This window comes from Corvus cornix, chromosome 4 (assembly GCF_000738735.6).
Source record: "Corvus cornix cornix isolate S_Up_H32 chromosome 4, ASM73873v5, whole genome shotgun sequence".
Taxonomy (NCBI): Eukaryota; Metazoa; Chordata; class Aves; order Passeriformes; family Corvidae; genus Corvus; species Corvus cornix.
Window position 1 is genome coordinate 45,453,720 of NC_046334.1, and position 26,929 is coordinate 45,480,648.

Genomic DNA, 26,929 nt, shown 5'->3' on the forward strand with positions numbered 1-26,929 from the left:
ACAATGACCTTTGAACACTTGTGGCTGCCAGTGCTGGCATGTAGGCTGGCTTTCACATGCATGCTATTTCTACTAAGTTAGAGATCTATGTGGTTTTGGCAATAAAAGCTTTTCCACTGTAATTAGCTTCTCTTTGGTCTGATTTAAGCTTGCATGTGTTCATTTATGATATAAACATATTCCTTTCCTGCTCTTCTTAAAATACCTTTTTGAAATATGTGTAAAAGCTCCCTTTTTTGAAACATTATAGAAGATGGTTCTGTGATTAAGACCTGTGATGTTTATCTTAAGTGTGTAATTGTGATTTAAAAGAAGTGCACCTCTACATACTGCAGAGAGGAGGTCTAAAATTTTCATCATTAGAACTCTGTTAGGCACTGGGTGAGAGTTGGCAGAGTTATTCCACTCCAAGCAGTTTAAAAACACTGGTTTCATGTTGCAGACTTCCATGGGACTTTCTGTCACTATTAATGCTTGCACTTGTCAAATGGAACAAAACAAAATAGGAGAGGAGGCTGTAAGCCCCTAAAAAAGTAGGTCAATGGGCCAGCAGGTTATTTGGCCAGACAAGAACGAGTGGCTTCATTGAATCATGCTGTAATTGTTTTTATCCTGCTGGCAGATTGCTCTGCTATGCTTTAACTTCCTATGTTAATATTTTCATCTGTATTTTAACCACTTGAGAACCTCTGTTAGGTGCAGGAGAAGGCACTTTTCAAATCAAATAAGTGATAATTCTGGTATTTTCCGTAAAAATCATCAGTGAATTTAAGAGTAGCATAACCTTCGTTTATAGATCCCAGCTTCCTTTTTAGAATTTAATATACTTTAAAATAAAATTTTTCAGAAATGGAAGAAGTACATATTATAGTGAATTTGTTTTATTTTAGGACCAGTAAGCAAGGCAGATGGAAACAGGATAAAGATGAGGGGAAAAAACCTGATTTCATGTAGCTTAAAAATGTAGAAAGTGGCATGGTTCAAGAGAAGTAACTATAAATGAAATGTAATGGTATCGAGAGACTGGAAGTAGGCAATAACTTTATGTCAGTGCAGAGTCTTTGTATGGAAGAAGTACAGTTGTGAAGCAAGTTTGGGATACATTCCAAGAATTGATTTTGAAGTGAGTTTTGAAAGAAAGAGTTAATGGCTGTGTTTGAGGGAGAGGCAATAATGCAACTGGGCAACTTTGCTAGTTGTCAGCAGCAGAAACATTCTACACATTCTGGAGTCCTGAGAATAGTAATTTTAGAGACATAGAGTGGAGAAGATGTAACAGAGAAAGCCAGAAGAGATCCTAATAAGAACTTCAGTGAAAAGGTGTTTAAATAATGGTGTATAAATATACTTTGAAGGTAGCAAGTGGAAGTGAAGATGTAGATGGTACGGGTGAAACCAAATTCAAAAGTGAAAAGGACATCAAGACTAAAGACAGGCATAAAGTGATAGCTTAAAGCCAAGATGAAACGGTGTCAGAATATCCTGCTTATCAAGAAGAACCTTAAAGCAAGGTCAATTCAGATAGTGAAATACTTGAGGTACTTTTGATAAGCAGAATATTGCATTTAGAGATTACTCTTGTTAAAAGAATTGCTTGTCTTTATTAAAAAATTAAGAAGTATATAGCTTTTAAACTCATTAATTTTAAAGCTTTCCTTTGTTATTTTTTGACAGTTTGGAATTTATTTTCTGCAGAAGAGGATACATCTAACTCCACGTTGTGCTTCACAGGAACCAGGCATTGTCCCTAAACCTCATACTTTAACAAGTCCCAAAGTGTAAAAGGTAAAATTGTGTTCTTATAATTAATAAGGTTCCCATGGCTTTCAGTTATCAACACAGATGGGCTGCATAGCAGTGTTAAGTAGTACCTTTTGTTCTCTAGAACATGACTGAGTCTGAATCTTAGAAATAGACATAGTCCTTTATTTATTTGGTGTTTACTTTCAGCTTGACTGGTTTTGGTGGAATTATCTCTGCAGTCTTATCCTTGGCATGTATAAGTACTGAGAGTGTTCAGTGTCTTGCAAATTTGGGTGCAAAGACAGAAGAGTCAGACCTTAAAAGATGAGAAACAAGGGTGCTACAGGTGCATTTCTTGTACTTTTCAGTACTTTAAACTATTTGTCTTGGATACCAGATCTAGGTTGCCAGTTCTGACTGTATATATTGCAATATACAGGATCTGTATATTGTAATCAATAATTTTACTGAATTCTGGGAATTGAGTGCTCTGTTAAAGTGAAAATACTGACTTTTAAATTCTGATTCTGCATAATGAAGATGTCAGTTATGTCGCAAGTGAAGGTTTTCTGTATTAAGCTGTACAAGTATTTTTCTTTTGCAGATTAAGGAAAGTGTATAATTTGTCCTACAGAATTTCATATTGCTCTTGATCCCTATAATTTTAGGTACCATTTTTGTATAAAAATTAACACAGGGCTAGAAGTGTAATTAGTGCATAGCTGTATTAGTGCTTACCATGTAAGCTAAATGAAAACAGGTTTATAGCTTTTGTCTTGATTTTAAACTTAGTTCCATGCCAGTCATGATAGTTAGCTTTTACTGCTGAGCAGCCTGTCTGTTGTTGCGGACTTTTGACAAAAATTCAGACACTTCTTCATAATTTACTTTTCTCATGCCATTTATGGCTGGTGTTCAAATGTTACAACTCTGTTGCTTGGCCAACTAATGTGGGAAATTTAATTTGTCAGTATGGCTGATGCAATTGTTATTTTGAAGAATTGGAGGGAAGAAGTGGTTTGCTGCCAGTGTGTCTTTGTAGCACTAGATTTTGGTGAGTGAAGGCAAGACAAAAGTGGTCCATACTAATTGAAGAAGTGGGGCATTTGGGGAAAAACACCAGCATGCCTTGTGATGTGCCTTGAAAGAGATTGTGCTGCAGCACAGCTTTCCCATATACTTTCCGGCTGCGCTTAAGTTATGAAACTTTGTGGTGAAAAATGCTGTTCCTGTGAGGGAAATCTACACCATATGTTGTTGAAGATTCAGAGTCAATTTGGTTGAATCACAAGCTTTCTTGCTCAGCTCCCTCATCATGCATTTGCTGCCATATTTGTTGTGGTATTGACACTGCTCATTCCACTGGTTTTAGTACTCTCAGAAACAAACAAATCCTTCTCAGAAAATACTGAGTCACTAAATGGACTAAGATCATCTTGGAAATAAATGTAGTGCCTTTTTACTATTAAGTTTGTAGGCTACTAAAAATTCCTGAAGGATCTGCAAGTTCAGCTCATATAAAACTTGCTGCATGCAGCTGTTCCCTAATCACTGCCAGTGTTACAATCTTGCTGCTCTGTTTTAGCAGCCTCTGACAACTGACTTCAAATGAAAGGAAAAGGTTTAATTCTACTGTTTTATGTTTGACTTTAGTATTTTCATAACCTGTGTTATATTCCTTCTCTCACTAATAATACTTTGTTCACATTCTTAATTCAAAGTCAAATGCACATCTGGAAAACCAAAAACTTCATGTCTTGAGTATGTCACTGCTTTAAGAAATGGTCAGATTAACTTTCTCACAGTACGGAGATCACATTCTAATTGGTATCTTACTGTTATCTTTTCAAGTGTCTATGATAACAAAGTGCTCAAGAAAAAATGCAGTAAGAATAAATTATAGTTGTAAAGAACTATATCCCAAATGCTTTCTGTTTGCACTGTTTCTAAAGAGAGTGTACTCCTAAGTGTATTTCACATCTGTTGAGCCTTCAAACTTATGAGGGTTCTTTAGGAAAAAGTTAAAAATGAAAAGCTATATCTGAATTCAGAGTCTAAAAAGGTTTCTATTTGTTTAGTGCAGACTTATTTACTGTAGCCTTTAATAATGTTCTCTTGAACCCTGTCATGTAAAATGAGCTATTAAGGCCCAGGTTATGATGGTAATGGAGACTACTTTAGAGAAGGTAGGAGGGCAGAGCAGAAGGTTGGAAGAGAGGGGAAGATTAGGAACAGCTTGTAGAACAAATGAAAACATCAGTATGCTCTAATGGAAAACACATTTTTTTCCCCTCAGCACAGTTTGATATTTTTTCTTCTCTTATAGGCAAGCGTACAAATGTCTACCACAAGACTAAAGTGTGATATGTTATGTTTTTTACCATAAGCACCCATAAAATGAGCTCCATTGCAGACAGGTATGTTAATAGATGTGGAGAGTTTTGGGAGAATTACTGTTCAGTTCTTTCTTTAATAGTCTTTTTTGTATGGTTAATACATTTAGATATTAATTTATGCAAAAATTAAAGAGTGAGGTTTTGGCTATTTTTGACAAAGTAAATTTGGTAATTGTTAGATGTGTCATTTTGTAGTCACTGAAAATAGTGATTTAGATTGCTTGAGGTTAATCTTAAATTGCACTACTTGTTTTCAGCCATGGGACAACATCTGTGCAAGTTGAGCTGATTTTTAATGTTTACTTGAACTTTCAATTTTTTTAGTACTTAGTTTTTGATTAAGAAAAGCAAATACATTTAAATGATTAGTGTTGCTGTGGATGATAGTAAAGTGACCTGCTAACTTATTTCAAGGGAAAAGTAATAACTGAGGCATGTTTTTCTACTTGATTCCTTGTGCTGCACTCTCTTAGCAGCGTAGGTGAACATCTGTACTTAATGTCCTGTGTATTACCATTTTTGAGACTTTGGGAAATGAAACTTGCATCTAATTTATGTCAGTGGAAAAAATAAGAGTAAAAGCAATGGATAAAACTTCTATAATGCTTGTCTAACTTGTCACTTCTTCTAGTGAAGTTCTTTGGCATCTCACTGAAACTTCAGCCTTTTGAATATATTAATTGCTTCTAAAAGCTTGATGTTTATGTAGTAGCATACAAAATAGTAACTTCCTAACATCACTGTAATCATAATGTACAGTACAATTGCCTGATGGTTTATGAATCAGAGAGATGAGGTAAACTTTTTAGAAAGGTTACTTTGCTTAAGGGAAAGAAACATTAGGGTAAGAAATTCCTAAGGATAGACATACAGAAGTTGATGTGGACAGCACTAAATAGACTGGAAGCAGGGAGAAGTTGCAGAAATAACATGTGAAAGTCCATTATACAGCAGTTTTGGAAAACAGAACAGTTTTGACTTCACTTTCAAAGCAAAAGGAAGTGTAACAAAGGAACTGTACGAAGGATACTGAGGCATCTTCAAAGGAAAACACATTCTTATTTTGGTATTTTAACACCTCTTTAGCAGTAGATCGGCAGTTGCCAAGCTAAGAAATTTATGTGATAATTACTGAGGAAGCAAATATAATGAATAGTTACTGTTTAACATTGATATTAATTGTATATTTATGAAATTACATATGTGGATGAAGTATAGCATATTCCTTAGCTCTCTTCCACTAATAATACTTCATAATTTAAGAAAAATAGATTTTCAGTAATTAGAATAGAAATTGCCAGTAAGTAAAAATTAATTACATACATCCTCTCCCATGTTTTCAAAAGGGTAAGGTAATGCAAATAACCAAGAAGACAAAAACCAAAATGAAGCATTGTTCAATTAAGTGTTTGCATAGGGCTGTAAGTTCTTATGAGAAGCAGTCTGAGAATCTCTTGAATTGTGTCAGAAATGTAAGGTTTTTTGCTTTTTCTTTAGTAAATGCAAGCAGAACACAGAAGACTTAGCTTCAGGTTACTGATGATGGCCCTTGTGAGACATCACAGTAAAACAGTTCCTTGCTTTCTTGATGTAATGGAGATGATGACAATGATGAATAGTCAGCTCTTTCTCCTTCCCCTTTCTTTGTGATTGAACTTCAAACGAGATGAATTTTCACTCCAACATTTATTTCTTTTTGTTTCTTTCAGAAATGACGGAAGCATTTTTGATGGGCTGGTGGAAGAAGATGACAAAGATAAAGCAAAAAGGTCAGTTTCAAAGTTATTTAAAGCTAAGAAATGTCCTATACTTGTATGCTTTAACTTACCAGTGTGATTTCTAAACAATAAAAATGTTACTCTTATATAAATAAACATATTACTCAACAGCATTTCTTCTACTGTTACTTTTCAGATATATTGTGTATTTACAAGTGTGGCTCAGTTGTTTGTGTTTTGTAAAAGGGTGCTTTATTCCAAAGGCTTTGCTGCACTGTTCCTTAAGGAGGAAGCCATTCTTCAAAAATGGTGTCTGAGATACAGAGTAGGTGTTTTTCTGACAGTTATCACAGCAGAAATTCTTAAGGGGCTGTTTGCATCAGGAACCTGGCAGTAGTATACAGTGTATAAGTAAGTCTCATAGTTGTTATAAAATATTTTCTGGTTTCCTTTTCAGAGTGTCTAGAAACAAGTCCGAAAAGAAACGTCGAGATCAGTTCAATGTACTTATCAAAGAGTTGGGTTCCATGCTTCCAGGGAATGCTCGGAAGATGGATAAGTCCACTGTGCTGCAGAAGAGCATTGACTTTTTACGGAAGCACAAAGGTAATTATTTGTAACAGTAAACGTTATTTATAAATTCTTACTTTTTAAAGTGATACTCAATTATTACATAAAATATTAAAAATTCTGCAGCTCCTTGAAGGAATTTGTCAAAAAAATGTGAAGTGCTTCTGGAGAAAGATATTCTTAAGATCATCTAGGTAGCAGAGATGTACCTGTATTTCTGCTAATACTTAGCAAAAGCCAGTACTGAGTTTTTTTGTCCCATGGTTCTCTTTGTGAAACATGAAATCTGTTTCACAAAGAGAAGTTTTATTTTTGAAATAACCTCGAAGTTTTTTGTTCTGGACAGACATGGGTGCAAATGGCTAAAGTTTTGCTTCACAGGAAAACTGCTGATCCATTTTAGTGGAAGTACTTGCTCGAAATACTTATTTGGGTATTTAGATAAGCCTGGTTTGAACAGCTGATTTGTCTCTCCAGGTTCTACATGAAGCAAGATAAAGCACTGAAAAGCTATTCCAAGAGAAGTTAATGCTCCTTCTCTTTGTGTCGGGTGCCGCCTACACAACTGGCTGCTTAAACAAAGATGATAAGGCGATAGGGCACTGTGGTTTCCAGCAGTGTTACTGGGTTGGTTGCTTGATGAGAGAAAGTGCAATACAGAGAGCATAGAGACCAGGAGTTATGGGCATTTTGGCTTTTTTTTTTTTTTTTTTTTCCCAGCTGGGAAAAAAATGCCAGAAAATCTATAAATACTTTTAGCTAAAAAACTTTTAAAGTTTTAAGATATACACATGGATGTATAAGGCTCTGTGTGTGTGTTGTTGTTTAAAGGTCATGTGAAATGTCAAAACAATCGATATCCTTGAACATCTTTGCTGTTTGCATCAACTGACGGTGGGATATACCCATATATGTTATACTGAAGTTTGTTACAGGTTATTTCTGTCATGAAAAAAATTCTTCCACCAAGTGTACACTGATTTATGGCTGTTAGATATTATATACATAAAAAAATCTCTGTTCCTGCTCCTACACTTGTTCTTAATATGGCACCTTGTGGTTCACACTGCAAAAACAAGATTAGAAACTGAAGAAAATTGACTCTTTTGCTCATTTCCTTGGGTAATTTCTGAGAATGTATGCTAACTAGAAAGCAGTAGGGTCAAAAAAAGTAACTATAAGGTTATAAAATGAGATATTAAGTGGATGAATAGCTATGTATTTATCAACAGTATGTGTGTCAATTTAAGGTATGAGAAATGTTTTTCCATACCCTAGCACATCTCTTCCATTAATGTTATGTTTCCGGTAACACCAAATGTGTACTGAACATTGCTGTTAAAATTGTAAACATAATTTAAATGAAAAAGGAGGGTGGTATAATTCATATGAGAATTCATAGGTTTGGGGTTTTTTTTTCCCAATTAAATATTGATTATGCTGTTTTAATTTGCTGAGATACATTTGTCTCATAAGAAAAGAAAAGCAGTATGAAGGCTCCTCTTCTGTAAAAGCCAGTTCTTCGGGTTATAAGGCCTTTGTGAAAGTTGGTTCTGTTTCAAAATTACTTTATCTTGTATTGGAAATTCCTGACATAAAATATAGAATGCAGAACAAACGTGTGTCAGCCAGCCAGCAGTCATATTTTTCTCTTCAAAGTGCTGAGATTTTTTTTTTTTTTTTAGAATGAAGGGGCAAAAAGCAGCTTTGGAGAAGGATGCCTTTTAGGGCAGGGCACTTTTGTCCTTCACTTAGTGTGACAGAATGCAGCTCTGTGTGACTGCACATATCATATTAAGGTCCCTAAAGCTCTGACTGTCAGTGCTTACTAGCATTGCTGTACAGCATTTTACATTAAAGTGGTTTTGGACAAAATGTTGGTAAAGTTCAGAAGAATATTTTATCTCCTGAAGTGCTTGGATATGTTGCAATAAAGCTGAATGACCTAGGATAAATGGATTGTTCAGCAGTGAGTAGCTGCTTTATGGTTGAAATCCTACTATGTTGAGCCACCAGGATTTAACTGCATTGCTTCTGGTTCTTCCAGGGCTATTTCCACATTATCCAAGCTTGGTACTCTGGCAGCAGCTCCAAATGAACTATCTGAGTTAATTATTATTGGCCAATGTGGATTCTGTTTCTCACTGGGAAGATACAGGAGGCTAAACACACTGACACTGTATCACTGGGAGGTTCTCTTTGACTAGTACTGCCTGTCATCTTTCACTGAATTTGTAAACAATTTTTTTAAAATTAGTAAATACTGAAGAATTTAGCTGCCTATAATTGCAGGTGGTAGACTGATACTCCTACAACCCACAGATAAATGGTATAGATCTTGGCTTGGCTGGCAGTTTGTTTTGAGAATTCTTGGTGCTGGTGTAGAATTGCTTCAGATATAGAACTTGAAGACTGAAGTTTAATGTGCAAGTTTGGTTATGCTCCTCCTTCTGGTATCTAGCTCAGGAATGTGGCCTTACCACCATTTATCTCTGAGTGCAACCTTCTGCCAGAACTTCTAGGCATTTCTCTGAAGTTGCCAAGTGGAACAGGTTCATTCTGTTGCTTTGGCTCTGTTTGCTAGTATCATGCTTGCTCTAATTATGGAAAATGTAAAAGAACACCTGTACTTGTGATAAGATATTTCAGAATGGTTTGTTAAAGGCATGAACTTCAGCTTTTATTTAGCATATATCTGTTCTAATGCAAAAGACAGTCTTTTTAATTCTGAAGTAGGATGGTTATAAGGGCTAGAATGAGCCAATGAATCAGACTTTTCCAGTTTAAAGTGAAGATTATCTGTGTTCTGTGGAATGAATGCACTAAGTTCCTGGAATTTTGCCTCCACTTTGGTGGCAGAGCTTTTCATTTTCAAGTCCTGTGACTTGCCCCTCAGTGTTCAGTATCTTCATTCTGACTGAAAAGCTACATTTGGGATTATACATAGGTTTTCTTAATTCTCCAGCCCACTCTTTCTGCTTTGTGATACCATTTCAAAACAGATTGCAAAAGCCTGATGAATTTATATGTTTTGTGAGATCGGATAATTGGAAGGTCTTACTTGTTGATTTTTTTTTCACTTCTTCTTGCAGCTTTCCACTTTTGGCCAGTTTCTTGCATGACGTTGCTGTTGTTTACTGTTCTTTTAGTTAAGTCTAAAGCTTTTTTGTAAAGTTTTCCCACTTCAGTGTGGTAAAAAAAACTACGAACTGCTCCAGCTCTTTGCATATTTAATTCAATTCCAGGTTTTCTGGCTCTTTGAGGCACCTGAACTAAGACTCTAGCTTACGATCTTTGTACAGACTTGTCCTTTAAAAATCAAAAACCTTAAAGAATTGGTTTGGTTCTTTTGATTTGTCTAAATACTTGATTACTTGTCCAAGATTGTTCGTACAACCAGTACTTCTGTGATGCTCTTGTTATTCCTCAAAACTGAAGAGCTATGAGGTCCTGCTTCTTGTTGTTTTAGTTATCAGTTGATAAGGAAGCATCAGTTTCAGAACCTGGCGTCAGGCTTTGCTTAGCAGCTGTTGATTCTCTCACCTCTGTATGGAAGTTAATCTATGTATTTCTCAACTCCTGCTGGAATCTTTACTCAAAATTCATCTATGTCAAAATTCATTTATGTGTCTGTAACAGACAGGAATTCTAGAGTGGAGTCTGTTGTAGAGCTCTTAAGAATCTTTGTTGAAAAACGACTCTTTTTAAGTATAACCAGAAAAGAGCAGGAAAAGGAGAAAGGACAATGACAATTTTTAGTGCAAGGGTTAGAATGACAAGGACTGGCCAAGATACTTGAGGATTAGCTGTTTTAATGACATAAACTGATCAGGAATTTTGGCTTTCTAAATCTTTGTAAACAACACTCTTTATAAAACATTTCATTATAGTCTCAGGGGAAAGAGTATTTTTTATCATCAAAATCTGTTACTGACTGTCATTAACGTCAGTATTGCCTTGAAATCTGGCAAACTGGTCGAAGGAAAGAGAAGACAAATTTTATTACGACATGGAAGAAGACATTTATTTTCTTTTTACGGAACAACTTCTGTATGTAATGAATGAACAACAGAGGAGACTGGAGAACTTTCTCCTGTTCCTTAACTATGAATATGTAGCTTAGGGGAAAAATAATGGCTTTTGGAAGTATGAATCCTTATACTGTGTATGTGTTTGATTGTAGAAATTACTGCACAATCAGATGCCAGTGAAATTCGACAGGACTGGAAACCGACATTCCTTAGTAATGAAGAGTTCACACAGTTAATGTTAGAGGTACATTATTTCTGGTTTTCTGGGAGTAGAAGAATTCCTTGCTGGAAGTCATTCCATTATGAAATTTTTCAGTTTGATGACATATGTTTTTATTCTCATATTTGAGTTGTAACTATATGTTTTCATCAAGATAAGCCATCAAAGTTCCTATGTAAGCAGAGTTTCAGAATGTTGTTTCAGAAAAGCAGCTTTGCTTTGAACTACATTTTCAATTAAATAAACATAATAACAGCAAGTCTGTAAATGAACATGTTTACTGTCAAAGTGGATATTTTAAATTAGCAGCATAAGGAAGGTGCTAGAGAAAGAATTATTATGCATAAATTAAAATTCTAGTTATGAAAAAGGCTCAACATATCCATGTAACTTGAGTGCAATAAGTAAGTGTTTAATTTCTTTACCTGCTATGCTTTCCAAAACTGGTTGAGAGCATTACTTTTCTGAAGATTACATGAATAGTTGCAAAACTACTAGAAAGAAACTTTAATTATAAGCTATTATTTCATTGAAAATGAGCATAAGTCATTTATATCTTGTTAGTGAAACAATTTTTAATTATAGTTAAATGAAAAATATTACAAATTAACAAACACTTCTTTATTTTTGTTCCATAGTTAAACCTTTGCTTTGATGCACAGATACAAAAAGTTACAAGTTGTGGGTTTTGGTATTTAAAAAATTTTCAGAAAAGTCCTCTGATATAAGAGTTTTTTTCAAAGATGTGAGCTTTGAAATTTCCTGTTTAGAAATACAGTTCTGTTGTGCTTTTGTTGGTAGCTTTCAATTGAAACGTTGTGTTATATTCAAAGGAAAGAAGTTTGAGTTCAGTAAAGATAAGGCAGTCAGAACTGTATCTCACAGATTTCAAGTCTCAGTAAAATCTCAATACAAGCTTCTTTCATTGAGATTGGGAATGTTGAGCTTTTTAAACACTAAAATTCATTGATTTTGCTGACTCTTTTACTTGTTCTTCTTGTAGTTTTCCCACATCTTGGTTTTGTCTCTAGCTCATTTTTATGAGTTTTCTGAGATCTAAAATGGTGATGGAATTAAAAATAACAGGCAGGCAGAGTGGGAGTTGGGGAAAACAGTGGCTGTCTATATATGTATTTGCTTCTGAAACCACAGATTATTTAACGATGGAACAGTATGGGAATTGTAATCGTTTTAGTGTAAAAACAAGATTAAGGGTTTTCAGTAGGGAAAGACATTCCCATTTCTGCAATAAACTAAACTAAAATTGGTCTGCATTATTTTCTGTATTGAATATAGCTTAACATTTTTAGTATGCTGTTTCTTTTTTATTTAACTGCCCGTTATGTTTAATTTCAGGCTCTTGATGGTTTTTTTTTAGCAATTATGACAGATGGAAATATAATATACGTGTCTGAAAGTATAACTCCCTTACTTGAACATTTACCAGTAAGTAACAAATTGCTTTTGGTAACATACCAGTTTGTCTGTGGTTGATTGGTGTTCTGATATGAGTATTTGTGGCATATCCCACAAGTATTGATTAATTGTTGGCATTTTTGGCCAACAGACAGATGGGACAGATGTATGCTTTGTTTTAGTGTTTCTGTTTTTTCTTCAGCACAACTCCTTCCTACTGGTCTGTCTTCTATATTAAACATTTCCTTTGGAAATGCAGAATGCAGTTGTCACTCTGTTAGAAAGGATTATGAAGTGCCTAGCATCAGTTTCAGTGTAGCTGAAGTAACACAGTTGATTGCAGGGGACCCTTTAGAGTTCACAGCCTCTACATGAGTCAGAAGAGTATTACTAAAGATCTAAATAATTGAAATTTTTTAACTACTTTTTCACTTCTTTCTTGACAACACACTCTGATAAATACATTGCTGCTGGTTCTGCTTTTTAAGTTCAGTATATACTTTTGGGTTTATCACATTCGCTCATCTTTAATCTGGGTGAGATTGCTCACTGGTACGTGTAACATTCATTTAAGTTTTTAAAGTTACCTTTGAATAATGTTATTCTGAAGTGAAGCAAATTAATAAGTGCAAACAATTGACAAGTTAAATTGCGTGTTTTTCTAGAAGAGAAGGACAAGTTCTGTTAAATGTTAGTTGTCTTACTGTGGTAAGAGACAAAATAAATTCTCTTAAAGTATGCATGATAACAGTATGAGAATTTTTTAAATGGGCAGGTAATTGTGATTTTAACTTTTTCTTTTCGTAGAATTTGACAGGTTCTCAGAGGCACGTTTGTTCTTGGTTTTTAGGTGTGATTTATGAATTCTAAACATACATTTTATGATTCCTCTTTTTTTGAATACTTAACCAAATGCATTTATGCATATAATCAGTTGTTCAGTTTTGCTGCATTCATCTCTGTTGTTTGCGGTTTTGTGTATGTAGCTATGGAACTGATTATAAAATGTGGTAACTGGCAACTCATCCTCACCCAGCAGCTCACTCACTCACCCCTCAGTGGGATGGGGGAGGCAATTGGAAGGGTAAAAGCGGGAAAACTTGTGGGTTGAGATAAAGACAGTTTAATAGGTAAAGCAAAAGCCATGCATGCAAGGAATTCATTTACCACTCCCCATAGGGCAGGCATATCAGAACAGATTTTTTTCTTGCAAAATACTAATATGTATTCCAGCAGGTGACTTTGTTGAGTCAGTAATGAACTGTGGAATTGTTTTGCATTAAAATAGTAGGCTTTGTGACATTGATGTCTTGAATTAACACTTATTAAATCTTTTTCTTTCAGTCTGATCTTGTGGATCAGAGTGTATTTAATTTTATCCCAGAGGGGGAACATTCAGAAATTTATAAAATATTGTCTTCTCATCTGCTGGAAAGTGATTCCTTGACACCGGAATACTTAAAATGTAAGTAGTAATTTTGGGCTAACCCCTGTAGGCAGCTCTGCCCCATAGAGCTGCTCGATCACTCCTCCCAGTTGAACAGGAAAAGAGTCAGAAGAGTAAAAGTGAGCAAACTTGTGGGTCATGATAAAGGCAGACTAACAGGTGAAGTCAAAAGCTGTGTGCACAAGCAAAGCAAAATAAGGAATTAGTTTGCTCTTTCTGGTTGGTAGGCAGTTGTTCAGCCATCTCTAGGAAAGCAGGGCTATGTCATGTATGATGGTTACTTGGGAAGACAAATGCCGTAAACCCAGATGTCTCCCCCTTCTTCCTTTCCCCAGCTTTTATTGCTGAGCACAGTGCCATACAGTATGGGATATCCCTTAGTTCAGCTCTCCCCGCTGTGTCCCCTCCCAGCTGCTGGGGCACCCCCAGCCTCCTCACCAGTGGAGCAGAGGGAGATAAAGAGAGGGCCTGTGCACTGTGTAAGTGCTGCTGAGCAATAATGGGCACATCCCTGTTAGCAACACTGTTCTAGTCAAAATCCAAAACACAGCACCATGTGAGCTGCTGTGGGGAAAATTAACTCTATCCCAGATAAAACCAGTACAGCAGTTGTGTTAAAAATTATTTACTTGGAATTTTACATCATCAGTTTTTCCAGTGTTATTTGAGCAGAGATGTGCTTCAGAGCCCTGAAGAACACAAGTGTTAGTGTCCCCCCTGCTCTAGAGTAGAATTTTCAAAGTTGCATTGCCTTTTAATCTATAATTTCCCGGTGTATTAGAAGGGTTCATATTGTTTATAGAGCTTCTATTCAGACAGTTTTAGCAGTTGGCAAGAATAAATACATAGCAGGCTAATGGAGTTTGGGAGCATGTGCTTTAGTGAACTTAAGTTCAGGGCATCTTCTTTAATACAGCTCTAGTTCTCAGAGATTTTCATGTTGCTAATATTCAAAGCCCTTCGTGCACAAAATCTAAAGGAGTTCTTTAGGTTAGTTACTGTCATGCTGGTTAAAAGCAGAGGCTGTAGCCAGTTGGAATCACTACACTTACAGTATCTCAATATGTATTCAGCTTTATTATACCTGCTTTCCATTTCATGTTGCCTGTGTGCTTCATCAAGCATATAGCCTATTACTTTGTTTATTTTTTTTCTAGCAAAAAATCAGCTAGAATTCTGTTGCCATATGCTGCGAGGAACAATAGATCCAAAAGAGCAACCTACATATGAATATGTAAAATTTATAGGAAATTTCAAGTGTTTGAATCATGGTAAGTAATTTCAGCAGTGTTTGAGTGGAATACTTAGGCAGCTCCGCAGCTAAACTGGCTTGGGACCATGGTGCAAAATGTAGGTAAACTAAAATCCAGCTTTCAAAAGAAGATCTTGAAGCAGAATTTTATCACTTCTGTATTGGTGTAATGGAAAAGAAGAAAAACTGCCTATCAGGTATTACGGGTCTGTGTATTTGAATGCAAAACGTAGTAATTATGCTTAATGCTTTCAATTAAAGGAAACTACTATTTTGTAAAACATTTTTTAAAAGAATGTTAGAGGAATTTAAGTAAATGTTTTAAAATAAGGAGCCTGAATTTAGTTCATCATAAGCCATATTTAAGCAGGCGTCTAACCTGAAGATTAGTGGTACTGAATACCTGCAGCTCTCATTACACAGGCAACTGGGAAGGAAAATGTAGGTTTTCCCCCCATTTCAGTTCTGTGCTTTCACTTGACAGGAGTTACCACTCAGATGAGTGGGTGGGCCAGTACCGTTTTCTGCACTGAGTTGCTACTCCCTACCATTGAAATTATTTTTATTAGCTATGTATAATATTCTTCGTCTGTGCTGCACCTCTAATCTGTTTGGCCTGGCTGTGCTGACTGTTTACTTGGGAAGCCTGTTTTTGTGTCCAAGTGGGATCTGCAGTGTGATCAGTAGTAGATTCTTAGAAAGATCACCCAAAAATATTATGAAAACCAGTATGTTGTAAATAAATCTGTGGAGTTTTTATCTGATACCACTATTTTTCTCACAAAATGGGAAGAGGTTGAGTCTTAATGCAAATACAGTTATGTAATATTATAGGAAATACAAGAAACAGTCCTGAAAAGGCCAAATATAGTGCTAGTCTTGGAATGAGGAGTTGGGAAACTGCAGACCTATTGGTTGCAATTTGATATTTGGAAATACTCTGGAACAAATAATTAAAATATATATGAGTTTCAGGAAGCTGCAGGGAATTGAATGGCAACCACTGTGGATTTTCCAGGTAGAAATAGCATCAAATCAGTTCAGCTTCCTCTACCAAAGAGTAACACACTGTATGGATAAGAGGATAAAGCACAAATAAATGATGGACTTTTCAAATATGGTTTTGTTATCATATTCTGTTCTCACAAACGTATAAGGGAAGCACATGTTAATTGAAATTGCTTGAGAGTAGCTGCAGAAACTGATTGGAAAGGTTACCAGTGTTCACCGTCAAAGTGCAGTTTTAATGGACAACTTCTGGATTTGATTGGTATTTTCATTAATGTTATGAACAATGGAACATAGTTTGAAGTCATGAAATAGTCCACTAAAAACAAGAGAAGAATTCATCCCCAAATTTAGAAAAGAAATTATTTTGGTCTAAAAACCCAGAAAAATTGACTAAGAAAAAATGCAAGTTACTATGTTTAGGAATATCAAACTATATGAACAAGGATGGCCACAGCAAGCTACGTAGCAGTCCTTTAGGAAAAGGGGTTACTGTGGAATGTAAACTGAATGTGACCAAATCACCTTGACCAGCCACCAATCTGAAAATGCAAAAGCCTTTCTAAAATATAGTCAAAACCACCTGAAATAATCCCACTGCACTTCTTAGCACTTGCATGTCCTCATCCAAGTTTTGATACTTATTTGTCAGAAGTAAAGAAGTTGGAGAGAGTTCAGAGTAGAGCAACAAAACAAGAAGTAGTTTATAAATCTAACTTAAAAGGCAAGATAAACTCTGAAGAACAAAGGACGAGGGCTAAGATAAAGAGGAAGGAAACTGCTTATTTTCTTTCTGATGGAAAGAGCAAGGAGCTGTAAGCTGAAATTTGCATGAAGAAACTTTAGTAGGGGTTCTAATCTAGAGCTGAATTAAAACCAGTCAGGCTTTGAAAGACCTCACAGTGTTTTGAAGTCACCATCTCTAGGCCTTAGTAAAGATAAACTAAATTGATAATGGATGGAAATGAAAGATAAGGTTAATCTGTTTTGAGGTCTAGTCCATCCTTTGCCTCCTTTTGATTCCATCTCCGTGATTCAATAAGTGGAATTTGTTCTTAGCTCAGTATCCTGATTCTTTCACATCTGTAATTGTGCCTTTGATTGTTCTGTTACTTGGTATGTCTTCAGCATGTGTTGCTTAAATGTGATGGAAGTCTACAAAGTAAATACTTACCTCAGAGTTCAAAAGAAAAAATTAGCAAAACCTGATGCAAAAGATAAATTTTAAAGATACTTTTGAAGAAAGTGTAATCCAGTCATTTTTACCAGTTAGCAAGGATTAGAACTGTTATTAGTTTCTTAAAAACACTTTGTCGGTAATAATATCGTATTAACTGTAATTTTAGTTCTTTGAGTAAGTAACTGGATGGTCATGTTCCCATTACTACTCTGTAACTACTCCTATTACTGTGTTATTATTCCTGCGCATATAAATGTAGATATGTAGCATTTTTCTTAATGCATGTTAAGTTACAAGCAAACCACAGATAAATATTGGGCCACTTGTCTTGTGATATTACTGCCATTTTCCTCCATACTTATATTGTCATCTCCTCTGTCTGCCCTCAGTTCCCAACTCAGCGCACAATGGTTTTGAAGGAACTATTCAGAGATCACACCGGCCTTCATATGAAGAAAAAGTTTGCTTTGTAGCAACAGTTAGATTAGCTACACCTCAATTTATCAAGGTATGTACAAATGAAATCACTTTTATATCATTCTTAAATGGACTCTAAATGGGAAAACTTCAGAGAGAATGCAAACAACATTTAAAATATTCATGGAAAACCATAAGGAATTTTATGATATGAAACTGAAAGTGTCTGTTTCTTACTTCAAATAGGCTAAGTTTTATGCAAAGTATCAAACAGGTTATGGTGAACATTAATTCTAAATAGGAATATAAAAGAGAAATATGCAAGAAATAAATTTCGAGGAAGTCCACAGGAATATAATTTAGCAAGATGAACTTAAGCAATATGAAAGATTACATCAAGGTTCCACTTTCACTGGAGAAATGATTGATTTAGTTGGAACTCGGACATGAATTTTTTGTTGCTGGTGGTCTTTCTGCAGTTTGACACAGAAGTAAATCTTGGAGGGCTTAAAGAAAGCTTACATTACTTGTCCGTAATTAAGAGTTGGGTTTGAGGTAATAGAAATCTTTTGTTTCTATGCAGTTAATCAGTAACTCAGTGGTTTAAACCTAACATTTTGCTTAACTACTAATGTACAATGTGAAGGTGCCTTTCCAAGCTTAGAATTGGATGCATATGATACTTGTAGTTCAGTAAGTATAATCCTGTTTCTCTCCAAAACCAATAAAAATAAATACTCAGGATACAGTACAGTATGGTCAGTGATTGTGATTCCATTATATGTTTCATACAAATATGTGAATCAAGGTTCAGGATAGTCTGCTATCTAACGTTTGTTTTTGCAATTCAGTTGTAAAGTAATGCCATGAAGTGCATGTAGCCCAGTGTTAAGCTGTTGTCTGTAATACAAGAACTCTGAACATTTAAACAAGTTTAAAGCACTGATGATGTCTTAAGCTGAAGACTGTTGGTGGTAGCTTCTGAAGGATGTGGTTTATCTACTTTGCACTTCAAAAGCATAGTAGGGAGCATGTGGAGAAATCATAGAAACTTCTTCAGTTCTATCAGGCTGAATAGGAATTTTGTCTCTCCAGACTTGATGCCAGAGAAAGTTTGTTTATTTTTTCCAAAACTATGGAAATCTTTCATCTGCCACTTTACTTCTCATGCAGGTCTAAAAAATATGTTTCCTGTTATGCCTACAGTTGGTAGAGATGTTATATGTGGGATTTTTGCCTCATGAAATAATTGTGGAAAAAAGACCAACCTGACATTTGAGAATGCTTTTGTCTTTTAAAAAAGTCTGACAGTTCATAGTAAATCTTCTATGTTTCCTCCTCTTGGAAGCTGAGGAACATCCATTTATGATCTTCAAGTGTCTCAGTCTCCTGCAGGCGAAAACCTTACAGATTATACTCTGGCCAGAGTTTCATTCCTGTATCTGAACCTCTAAGCCTTCAGTGTCCAAGGAAGCTTCCATGTTACAAAAGTTTTAAGATCTTTCGAGACTTTCAACCGGTGCTGTTCATTTGGGAAATCTTTTGAAGAAGACTAACATAAGAGTGAAGACTTAATCTGGCAATACCTTTTTATACTCGTGATACCTTCTGTTATCATTGAGGCTAGCATTGACTAGTCTTTAGCGAATGAGTGTATGTCAGGAATTTTACCATCCCAGTAACTTCACTAACAAATGCGCAGCCAGTAATGAGATGTGTGTTCTAGTATTGCCTTATTTAAGGTAGAACTTTCCTGCTCATCTGTCACTTATTCTCTTTCTTTCAGTTGGTATATGGTTCTGGATTCTTTATTTTTTTTCCTTGAATGTAATTTCTCAGGATATGCAATGCTTTTTGCATCTTTAAAGTTCATATTTTTCTTTTATGCATATGACCCTACCACTTTTGTAATAAAACATGTCACAAATTTTGCTCCGTAGTGAAGGCATTTGGTTCTACACATTGTTTAAAACATTTGTCTTGCATTTTGGCTAGTTGATGTTTGCATTCTATCAAGAAGGCAGGATTAATCCAGCTGAAAAGATTCTACCAAAATACTTTTTGTTACAAATGAAAGTCCTTTCTTTTCTAGATGCCTTGTTGACAACTTCAACAAGACGCCTTGTTGAACAAGCTGGCTTCTGCCCAGGGGTATTTTACAGTGGAATATCTGCAAATCATTAATATAAATGCATTGAGTAATTGGATACTAACCTGCTGCCATTTGCTCTCTAACCATGATGTTTTACTGTGGTTTTACTGCTTGCACTTCAGTGATTTTTACTTTTGTTTTGACTTGCGTCAAAATAATTAGATCAAAAGAAACAACAAATCAAAAGTATGTCTCAAGGATTATACTCTTGCTCTTTCATTTCTCTTACTTTGAGTGGTGCTTTATTAAATGCTGTAATTTTAGAAAAGTAGGTGAGCTTTGGGTTCTAGGGGTAGTTTCAGATTTGAAGCTTAAATCTTGCTAACTGGAATTCACATCAAGAGTCGTAAATTTGTGCCCAGAGTTGTTTAGCTCATTGCCTTCATCTAATTCATCCATCATTTTCTCAGTCACTGTCTTTAGATTTTACAGTGATGAAGGTGAGGAAAAAAACATTGCCTAGGTGTGGTCACTTTTTCCTTTCATAGAAAGAAAACTTAGATCTATTTAAAAAACTGCAAAGTATCCAATTAAACTCTTTGGATTATAACCTGAAAGAATGAAAAGAAAGGTCCCTCTGTTAGTCTTATACTGTATTTTTCTGCAGGACTGCTTTAGTTACAGATGTTTGCAGGGCAGCAATGTGCTCATCTGTCCACACCTACAAGTATTCTATCAGTGTAGCAGCAGCTTCCACATTGCAGTCTTTAGGAAACTCTTGTAACTGATTGTCAATAGATCCCAGGGTGTTCCTGGCCCTGGAAATACCATTGCAAGCTCCTACAAATGACAAATGTGTGCATGTGTCCAAAAAAGAAAGATTTACTTATCTCTAATTTTAATGTAATTCTTTGAGGGATACATTTGTATGCATGTATTCCATCACCCATCTTCCTTCTTGTAAGGCAGTACTAGAGGAGTTTGCAAAAGAATTGACTGGCTTGGGGTGCGTGGTGTTGTGACTGTCTCTGCATGAGGCACAGTACTTGGTGGGGCATCTTTACCTTTCTCAAAGGGGACAGTAGAAGTTGGCTGACATGCTCTGAATATGTTGGAGTGGAATACGTTTAGAATGATGTGCAGAATACCTTGAGGTTTTGTTGCAATGGAAATACATCACTCCCTTACTTTTCATGAGTTCTAAACATAAGAATAGTGTGTTATTTGTAGTACATGTCTGTGCACAAAAAAGATTTAGAGCACTTTGTGTTCACTAAAGGGAAGAATCCTATTCCTAAACTCAGAGTAATGTGACCATCTTGCTAGTGTTGGGTTTTACCCATTATAAACATGGACTATAATCAGACTGTCTGGTGGGAACGTTTCATCTCTTCTTTTATGTGTTCCAATTTAAAAGCATAACTGCTATTGATTTCTGCTAGTACTACTGTGTTTGTAGATACTGAGTTAATCTCATGACATGGTTAGTCCATTTAAATCAACTGAGTGTCAGCTTGGCACAGTTGAGATTAGATTCTACCTCAGTATTATGCGTTTAAACAAGCAAAACCAATGAAGCAGTCTAAAAATAACATTATAACTATTGTGGAGTTATCTACTAACTTTAGGTAAGTCTGAATTTTGACAGTTTATCTACTAGAATAGAGCAGTTTTAAGAGATTTTTATTTTTTTCCTTTGTAGGAAATGTGCACTGTTGAAGAACCCAACGAAGAGTTCACATCTAGACACAGCTTGGAATGGAAGTTCCTATTCTTGGATCACAGGTGCAGTTCCTTCTGTGTAGTAGCAATAGCAGCTGAATCATACTGCTGGCTGTAGTATTTGGTGTTCACTAACCTGCATTAACTACTCATAGCTTGTGTTGAGTTTAATTTTTTTTTTCAGAGACATACTGTAAACAAGACAGCTTATATGATTAATTCTGGTTTCTTTGAGAGTCTTTTGTGTGTGTGAAAATAAAATGACATTGATTTTTCTATTAAATTAGGGCACCTCCGATAATAGGTTATCTTCCATTTGAAGTTTTGGGAACGTCAGGCTATGATTATTATCACGTGGATGATCTAGATAATCTGGCAAAATGTCATGAGCATTGTGAGTACAACTAAGTCACTAAAATGAGCAAGTTTGTTAAATTGTACAACTGTTCTGCTGAAATTTTGTGATATTTTGAGTGAAGTTTGACATTATTATACTGCTGTTCCTTATCTTTGTTTTTCTTTTGAAACAGAACTACAAAACACATTTAATTTTATCTTATAATTCCAGGGTTTCATTGTGGTAAATTGGAGTGCGCAGCTCTATGACTAATACTTTTTCAGTTCTTCCAATAGCATTTAAAAGGCTTTATACTGTTTAATAAGTGCAAAAATTGGTGGAAAATTTTCAAACCTGTTCTTGATAGTGGTTGTAATACTGGATTTAGACATGGGTTTGGGCTATACGAACCTGGGAAATAATGTTCTTTTTATGTAACCGGAGTATTTACAGCTTGGCAAGACAGTAAACTTTATTCTTCATCTTTATAGTAATGCAATATGGGAAAGGGAAGTCATGTTACTACAGATTCCTTACAAAGGGACAACAATGGATTTGGCTGCAAACACATTACTATATCACGTATCACCAGTGGAATTCCAGGCCAGAGTTTATTGTCTGTACGCACACTGTTGTAAGGTAGGTTACTTTTTAAAGTAATCCCACTGGCATGGGAGCTACCTTGATGGTATTTTTGGAAGTAGAGAAATTATAGCAGCGTAAAGAATCACTGGAAAACTTCCTGGGATACTTTATAAGCAAGGTGGCTTTGAGGAGTTTGGTCTTTGAGGTATATTTTTTAAATCATCCCGCAATATAGTAGTCACACTTGGTTTGTTCTTCTAGTTATGCAGAAGTTAGAGCAGAAAGACGACGAGAACTTGGTATTGAGGAATCTCTCCCAGAGATAACAGCAGATAAAGTGAGTGTTTTATACAATTTTATTTTACATCTTCACATACTAAAAATTATACGCAAGCAAATATACAGCAGCAAAAAGTGGTTTGTCCCATTTGTCCCTAAATAAAGTAATTATTTGGTCTCTAAATAATATGACTATTTAAAATGATCAAAGAAGTCTAGAAAGAGTGTTGAACTGTACTCTGCCTATAATGTCCTTCTCTTTTCAGGAATAAATGTCCATGTAGTTATACTATAACACAGTAGCACCCATAAGTTTTTATTAAGATCTGATTTCTGCAGCATTAGATTCCTAAATAAACGTTCCCCTTACTGGAAGTACCCATAATCTGAAAAACCAAGATCAACGCAGAAAGTTGACTTGAGGGAATTCACAATAGGAAAATAGGCACTGTTTAATTCAATGACTCTGTCCCACTTCTTAGAAATATACAAAATTATTTTTGAATGAATGCCCTTGGAAGCTCAATGCATGTTATAAGCTTGTGGATATGATCTGTCATGTTTTAGTCTGACAGTTCAGAAATGTTTTCCTTTGGCAGTTTCACAAGTTTCATCTGTTGGTGCTCCTTCTAGTGGAACAAACTTATCCTTTCCAAAAGAATAAGCAGTTCACTCATTACACTGTTATTCAGAGTGAATTGAGGGGCTAGAGAAGGAGGTCAGCTCAGTAGTCAGTTTGTGGCCTGAGTCTGCATGCGTTTTGGTTTCTAGGCTTATATAGCTTTGGTTTCCAAGGATAAAAGCCTCAAATGGAAACAGAGCTTACAGCCATCAAACAGGCCAGTACTTCTGCACGGTCACCTGTGTAAGGCAGTTGATTAGAAACAGCAAGGTCTGAGATATTTTCTAGCAGAAATGTACATTGTGTGCTGAATTAAAGAAATAATTGTTATTTATGTGTGTCTCTTCAGAGTCAGGACTCTGGGTCTGACAATCACATAAACACAGTGAGTCTCAAAGAAGCACTGGAAAGGTTTGATACTAGCCCTACACCTTCTGCTTCTTCCAGGAGTTCGAGAAAATCTTCACATACTGCAGTATCGGATCATTCGTGTAAGCACCAACTGTTGAAAATAGAATTGCCTTCTATTGAAAGTGAAAGCTTTCTCTACTTAATTAAATGTGTAACTGGCAGTTAATAATCATTTTATGAGAGGTGTGCAAGTGAAAACATCCTTTTTGATGGTTCAGAGATCTGCAGACTACTCTGAAAAAGACTTACTTCTAAGAGTACAATATCAGACACTGGAACACCCCATTTCAATCCATCAGGTTGCACTACTGGTGGATAGTCGGGGGGGGAAAAAAAAAAGAGTCCAAGCCTTAAGAGTTTTTTTATTCATTAAAAGCTTCCTGTGATTTGATTATTGCATTACAGAATTGAGATAACTATTAACATGTTTCTTTCTGTTCTAACTCTCAACATTGTCAGCAACACCAACTAAAATGACAGTGGACACTAGCACTCCTCCAAGGCAAAGCTTATCTGGTCATGAAAAGACTGCGCAAAGAAGATCATCTCTGAGCAGTCAGGTAACTTCAGAGAAAAATGTACTTAAACAGTGTAGTTCACCTTTAAAAGCTATTATTAAATCCATATAAGCTTTGTTTTATTTCTTCTAAAAACACAGTTTAAACTGTAAGAGTTTTGCATGGAATATGTCTCTTAGAATTGCCTCATCAATATGCAACTTCGGTACACTAGATTTTAAAGGAATATAATAATTAAGCATATATGTATTTAGGTTTTGTCATTAGGATTTGCAAGAATGTGAATGAATCTCTGCTTTCACTCACAGGGAGCTTCTTTCTGTGATTCTGGATTTTTTAATACACACACACACACGCACATATATATGTAAAATTGCCAGTGTAATGCTGTGTGTGTGTCCCTATAGAGAATTCATACAAATTGATGACTAAGAATATTAGTGAATACCTCTGTATCCTTTCTGAAATCTTGATAGTATGAGAAAGTGTCATGCTTCATGTACTTGGTGCTCATTTTCCCATTGAACTAATACATTCACTTCAAAAACAGAATGCTTATTAAAAGATGTATTTCTAAAAATTGTTAGTTTAAGAATAAATCAAAGGTGTCAACTTCCAAACTCGTTGAAAAAGTCTTTCCCTTAATACAATTAAGACTTCTAAAATATTTATAGTTGTAATTTCTGTTTTATACCTACTGCTTATATATATATTTTTAGCAGCCGGGAAATAATGCGTATATTATGTAGATAATCAGTTGCTTTTGTTTTCTTAATTCTCTAATAATTAAGGCTAGATATTTCAAGAAACAATTTACTAGTTTCTATCATATTTTCATATGATACTGTTTTGTATTTGACACTTTAAAGAAATACTTCAGGTCAAGTATGAAGTTCATTCTCTTATGATTATGGAACAATTTTTTTAATCCTAGTCTTTAAGCTCACAGTCTCTTGGACAACCAGTAACACAGCCAGCAATATCTCAGCCTGCAACTCTACAGCTCCAGTCTGGAATGACTCAGGTATGGATTAACTCGATTTATTATTATTTTTTAAACAGTCTTGTTCTCCTAGAGAACAGCGTTCCCCTGGAGTAATGGGCTGCCTGTGGCTTGGGTGCAGGTACTGTTCACTGAGTGAAAAACAGTTTGGGTTGCCAGGCCTAGAGAGTGGTGGTGAATGGAGTTACGTCCAGCCGGCAGCCGGTCACCAGTGGGGTTCCACAGGGCTCAGTACTGGGGCCAGTCCTGTTTAACATATTTACTGATGATCTGGACAAAGGGATTGAGGTCACCATCAGTGAGTCTGCAGAGGTAAATGTAAATCAGATGTACCGAATTGGTAGATGACACCAAGTTGGGTGAGAGTGTTGATCTGCTGGAGGGTAGGAAGGCTCTGCAGAGGCATCTGGACAGGCTGGATCAATGGGCCGAGGCCGATTGTATGAGGTTCAGCAAGGCCAAGTGCCGTGTTCAGCAAGGCTAGGTGCTGGGTCCAGCACTTGGGTCACAACAACCCCCTGCAGTGCTGCAGGCTGGGGGCAGAGTGGCTGGAAAGCTGCCCAGCAGAAAAGCACCTGGGGGTGCTGGTCAATAGCAGCTGAACATGAGCCAGCTGTGCCCAGGTGGCCAAGAAGGCCAATGGCATCCGGGCCTGGATCAGCAATAGTGTGGCCAGCAGGACCAGAGCAGTGATCATGGCCCTATGCTTGGCACTGGTGAGGCCACATCTCAAGTGCTGTGTTGACTTTTAAGCCCTTCACTGCAAGAAAGACATTGAGGTGCTGGAGTGAGTCCAGAGAAGGGCAATGGAGTTGGTGAAGGGGCTGGAGCATGAATCAGACAAGGAGTGGCTGAGGGAGCTGGGGTTGTTCAGCCTGGAGAAAAGAAGGCTGAGGGGAGACCTCATTACTTCCTCTCTACAACTTCCTGGAAGGAGGTTGTAGTAAGGCAACTGTTGGTCTCTTAGGCAACAAGGGACAGGGTAAGAGGAAATGGTCTTGAGTTGCACCAGGGAAGGTTTATATTGTATATTAGGAAAAATTTGTTTACTGAAAGAGTGGCCAGTCATTGGAACAGGCTGCAAGTCATGGGCACTGGCTGCCCAGGGAATTGGTGGAGTCACCATCCCTGATGGTATTAAAAAGCCATGTAGATGTGGCACTTAGAGACGTGGTTTAGTGTTGGACTTGGAAGTGGTGGGTTAGTGATTATCCTTGGTGATGTTAAAGTCTTTTCCATCTTAAACAATTCTCTGCTTCTATATTCTGAATATAATGTTAATTTCTCTTTCAGAAATTGAGTCCTTTGTTGCCAAATTCATCTTTAAAATTATTCTCTTGAAATGAGCAAATTCCCTAATCTGACACTTTTACTTCATGTTTTTCTTCCTGTTATTTGTGGGGATATAATTTTCAGCCATGCGCATTAGCAACATAGACATAAACATAGTTAAAGCTAAAATATTTTAGGGCATGAATTTAAAAATCCATCAACTCTGCTGGTAACTTTCAGGCATATGCTTATAACACAAGGGTGCTTGGTCTGTGAAATGCTTCTAATAAGAACAGGATACAGGTATCGAAAGGTTATACTGACTTGGGGCCTGTAGCAGATGTCTGAGGAGGAATAGAAGTGGCAAATAGTTTCTCTGTGGGCTCAGCCATCAGCATTTTGTGATTGAGGGTATTCCCAAGTTATTTTTATATTTTAGCTCTGGGTGAATTTTTTTTTTTTTAAACTGGCACAGTTCTAATTTTTAACATGAGAGAGCTTTAACATCCACAGCACCATGTAAATTACTAGGGCTACATATATATGTGTGTGTGATTTGGACACACAGTCAGTTTCTCATGCTATGGATATTTTTAGTTCACAAATTCTGATGCATCCATTAAATGTTAATTCTGTGACGTTTTCATACTAATGAATTGGTCCTCAGATTATGGTTTATTAGTAGTGTAA

The 26,929-nt window shown here is 36.1% G+C and overlaps 1 protein-coding gene across 9 annotated transcripts in view; it reads left to right on the forward strand.

Annotated features, from left to right (window-relative positions):
- The window catches only part of CLOCK (clock circadian regulator), a 68,242-nt gene that overhangs the window by 28,901 nt on the left and 12,412 nt on the right, over positions 1-26,929 (forward strand). For 8 of the 9 annotated variants that reach the window (XM_039551345.1, XM_039551342.1, XM_039551349.1 and 5 more), the window contains 16 exons: positions 1,675-1,785; positions 4,070-4,160; positions 5,849-5,908; positions 6,315-6,463; positions 10,611-10,702; positions 12,035-12,124; positions 13,439-13,559; positions 14,699-14,812; positions 17,371-17,489; positions 21,193-21,275; positions 21,500-21,606; positions 22,041-22,188; positions 22,396-22,471; positions 23,385-23,526; positions 23,906-24,006; positions 24,899-24,988. In XM_039551345.1, the coding sequence (XP_039407279.1) occupies positions 4,114-4,160; positions 5,849-5,908; positions 6,315-6,463; positions 10,611-10,702; positions 12,035-12,124; positions 13,439-13,559; positions 14,699-14,812; positions 17,371-17,489; positions 21,193-21,275; positions 21,500-21,606; positions 22,041-22,188; positions 22,396-22,471; positions 23,385-23,526; positions 23,906-24,006; positions 24,899-24,988 (1,539 nt within the window). In that variant the 5' untranslated portion in view covers positions 1,675-1,785; positions 4,070-4,113. Of the gene's footprint in view, positions 1-1,674; positions 1,786-4,069; positions 4,161-5,848; positions 5,909-6,314; positions 6,464-10,610; positions 10,703-12,034; positions 12,125-13,438; positions 13,560-14,698; positions 14,813-17,370; positions 17,490-21,192; positions 21,276-21,499; positions 21,607-22,040; positions 22,189-22,395; positions 22,472-23,384; positions 23,527-23,905; positions 24,007-24,898; positions 24,989-26,929 lie in introns of those variants that run through there. The other variant, XM_010401668.4, reaches the window with a different exon arrangement.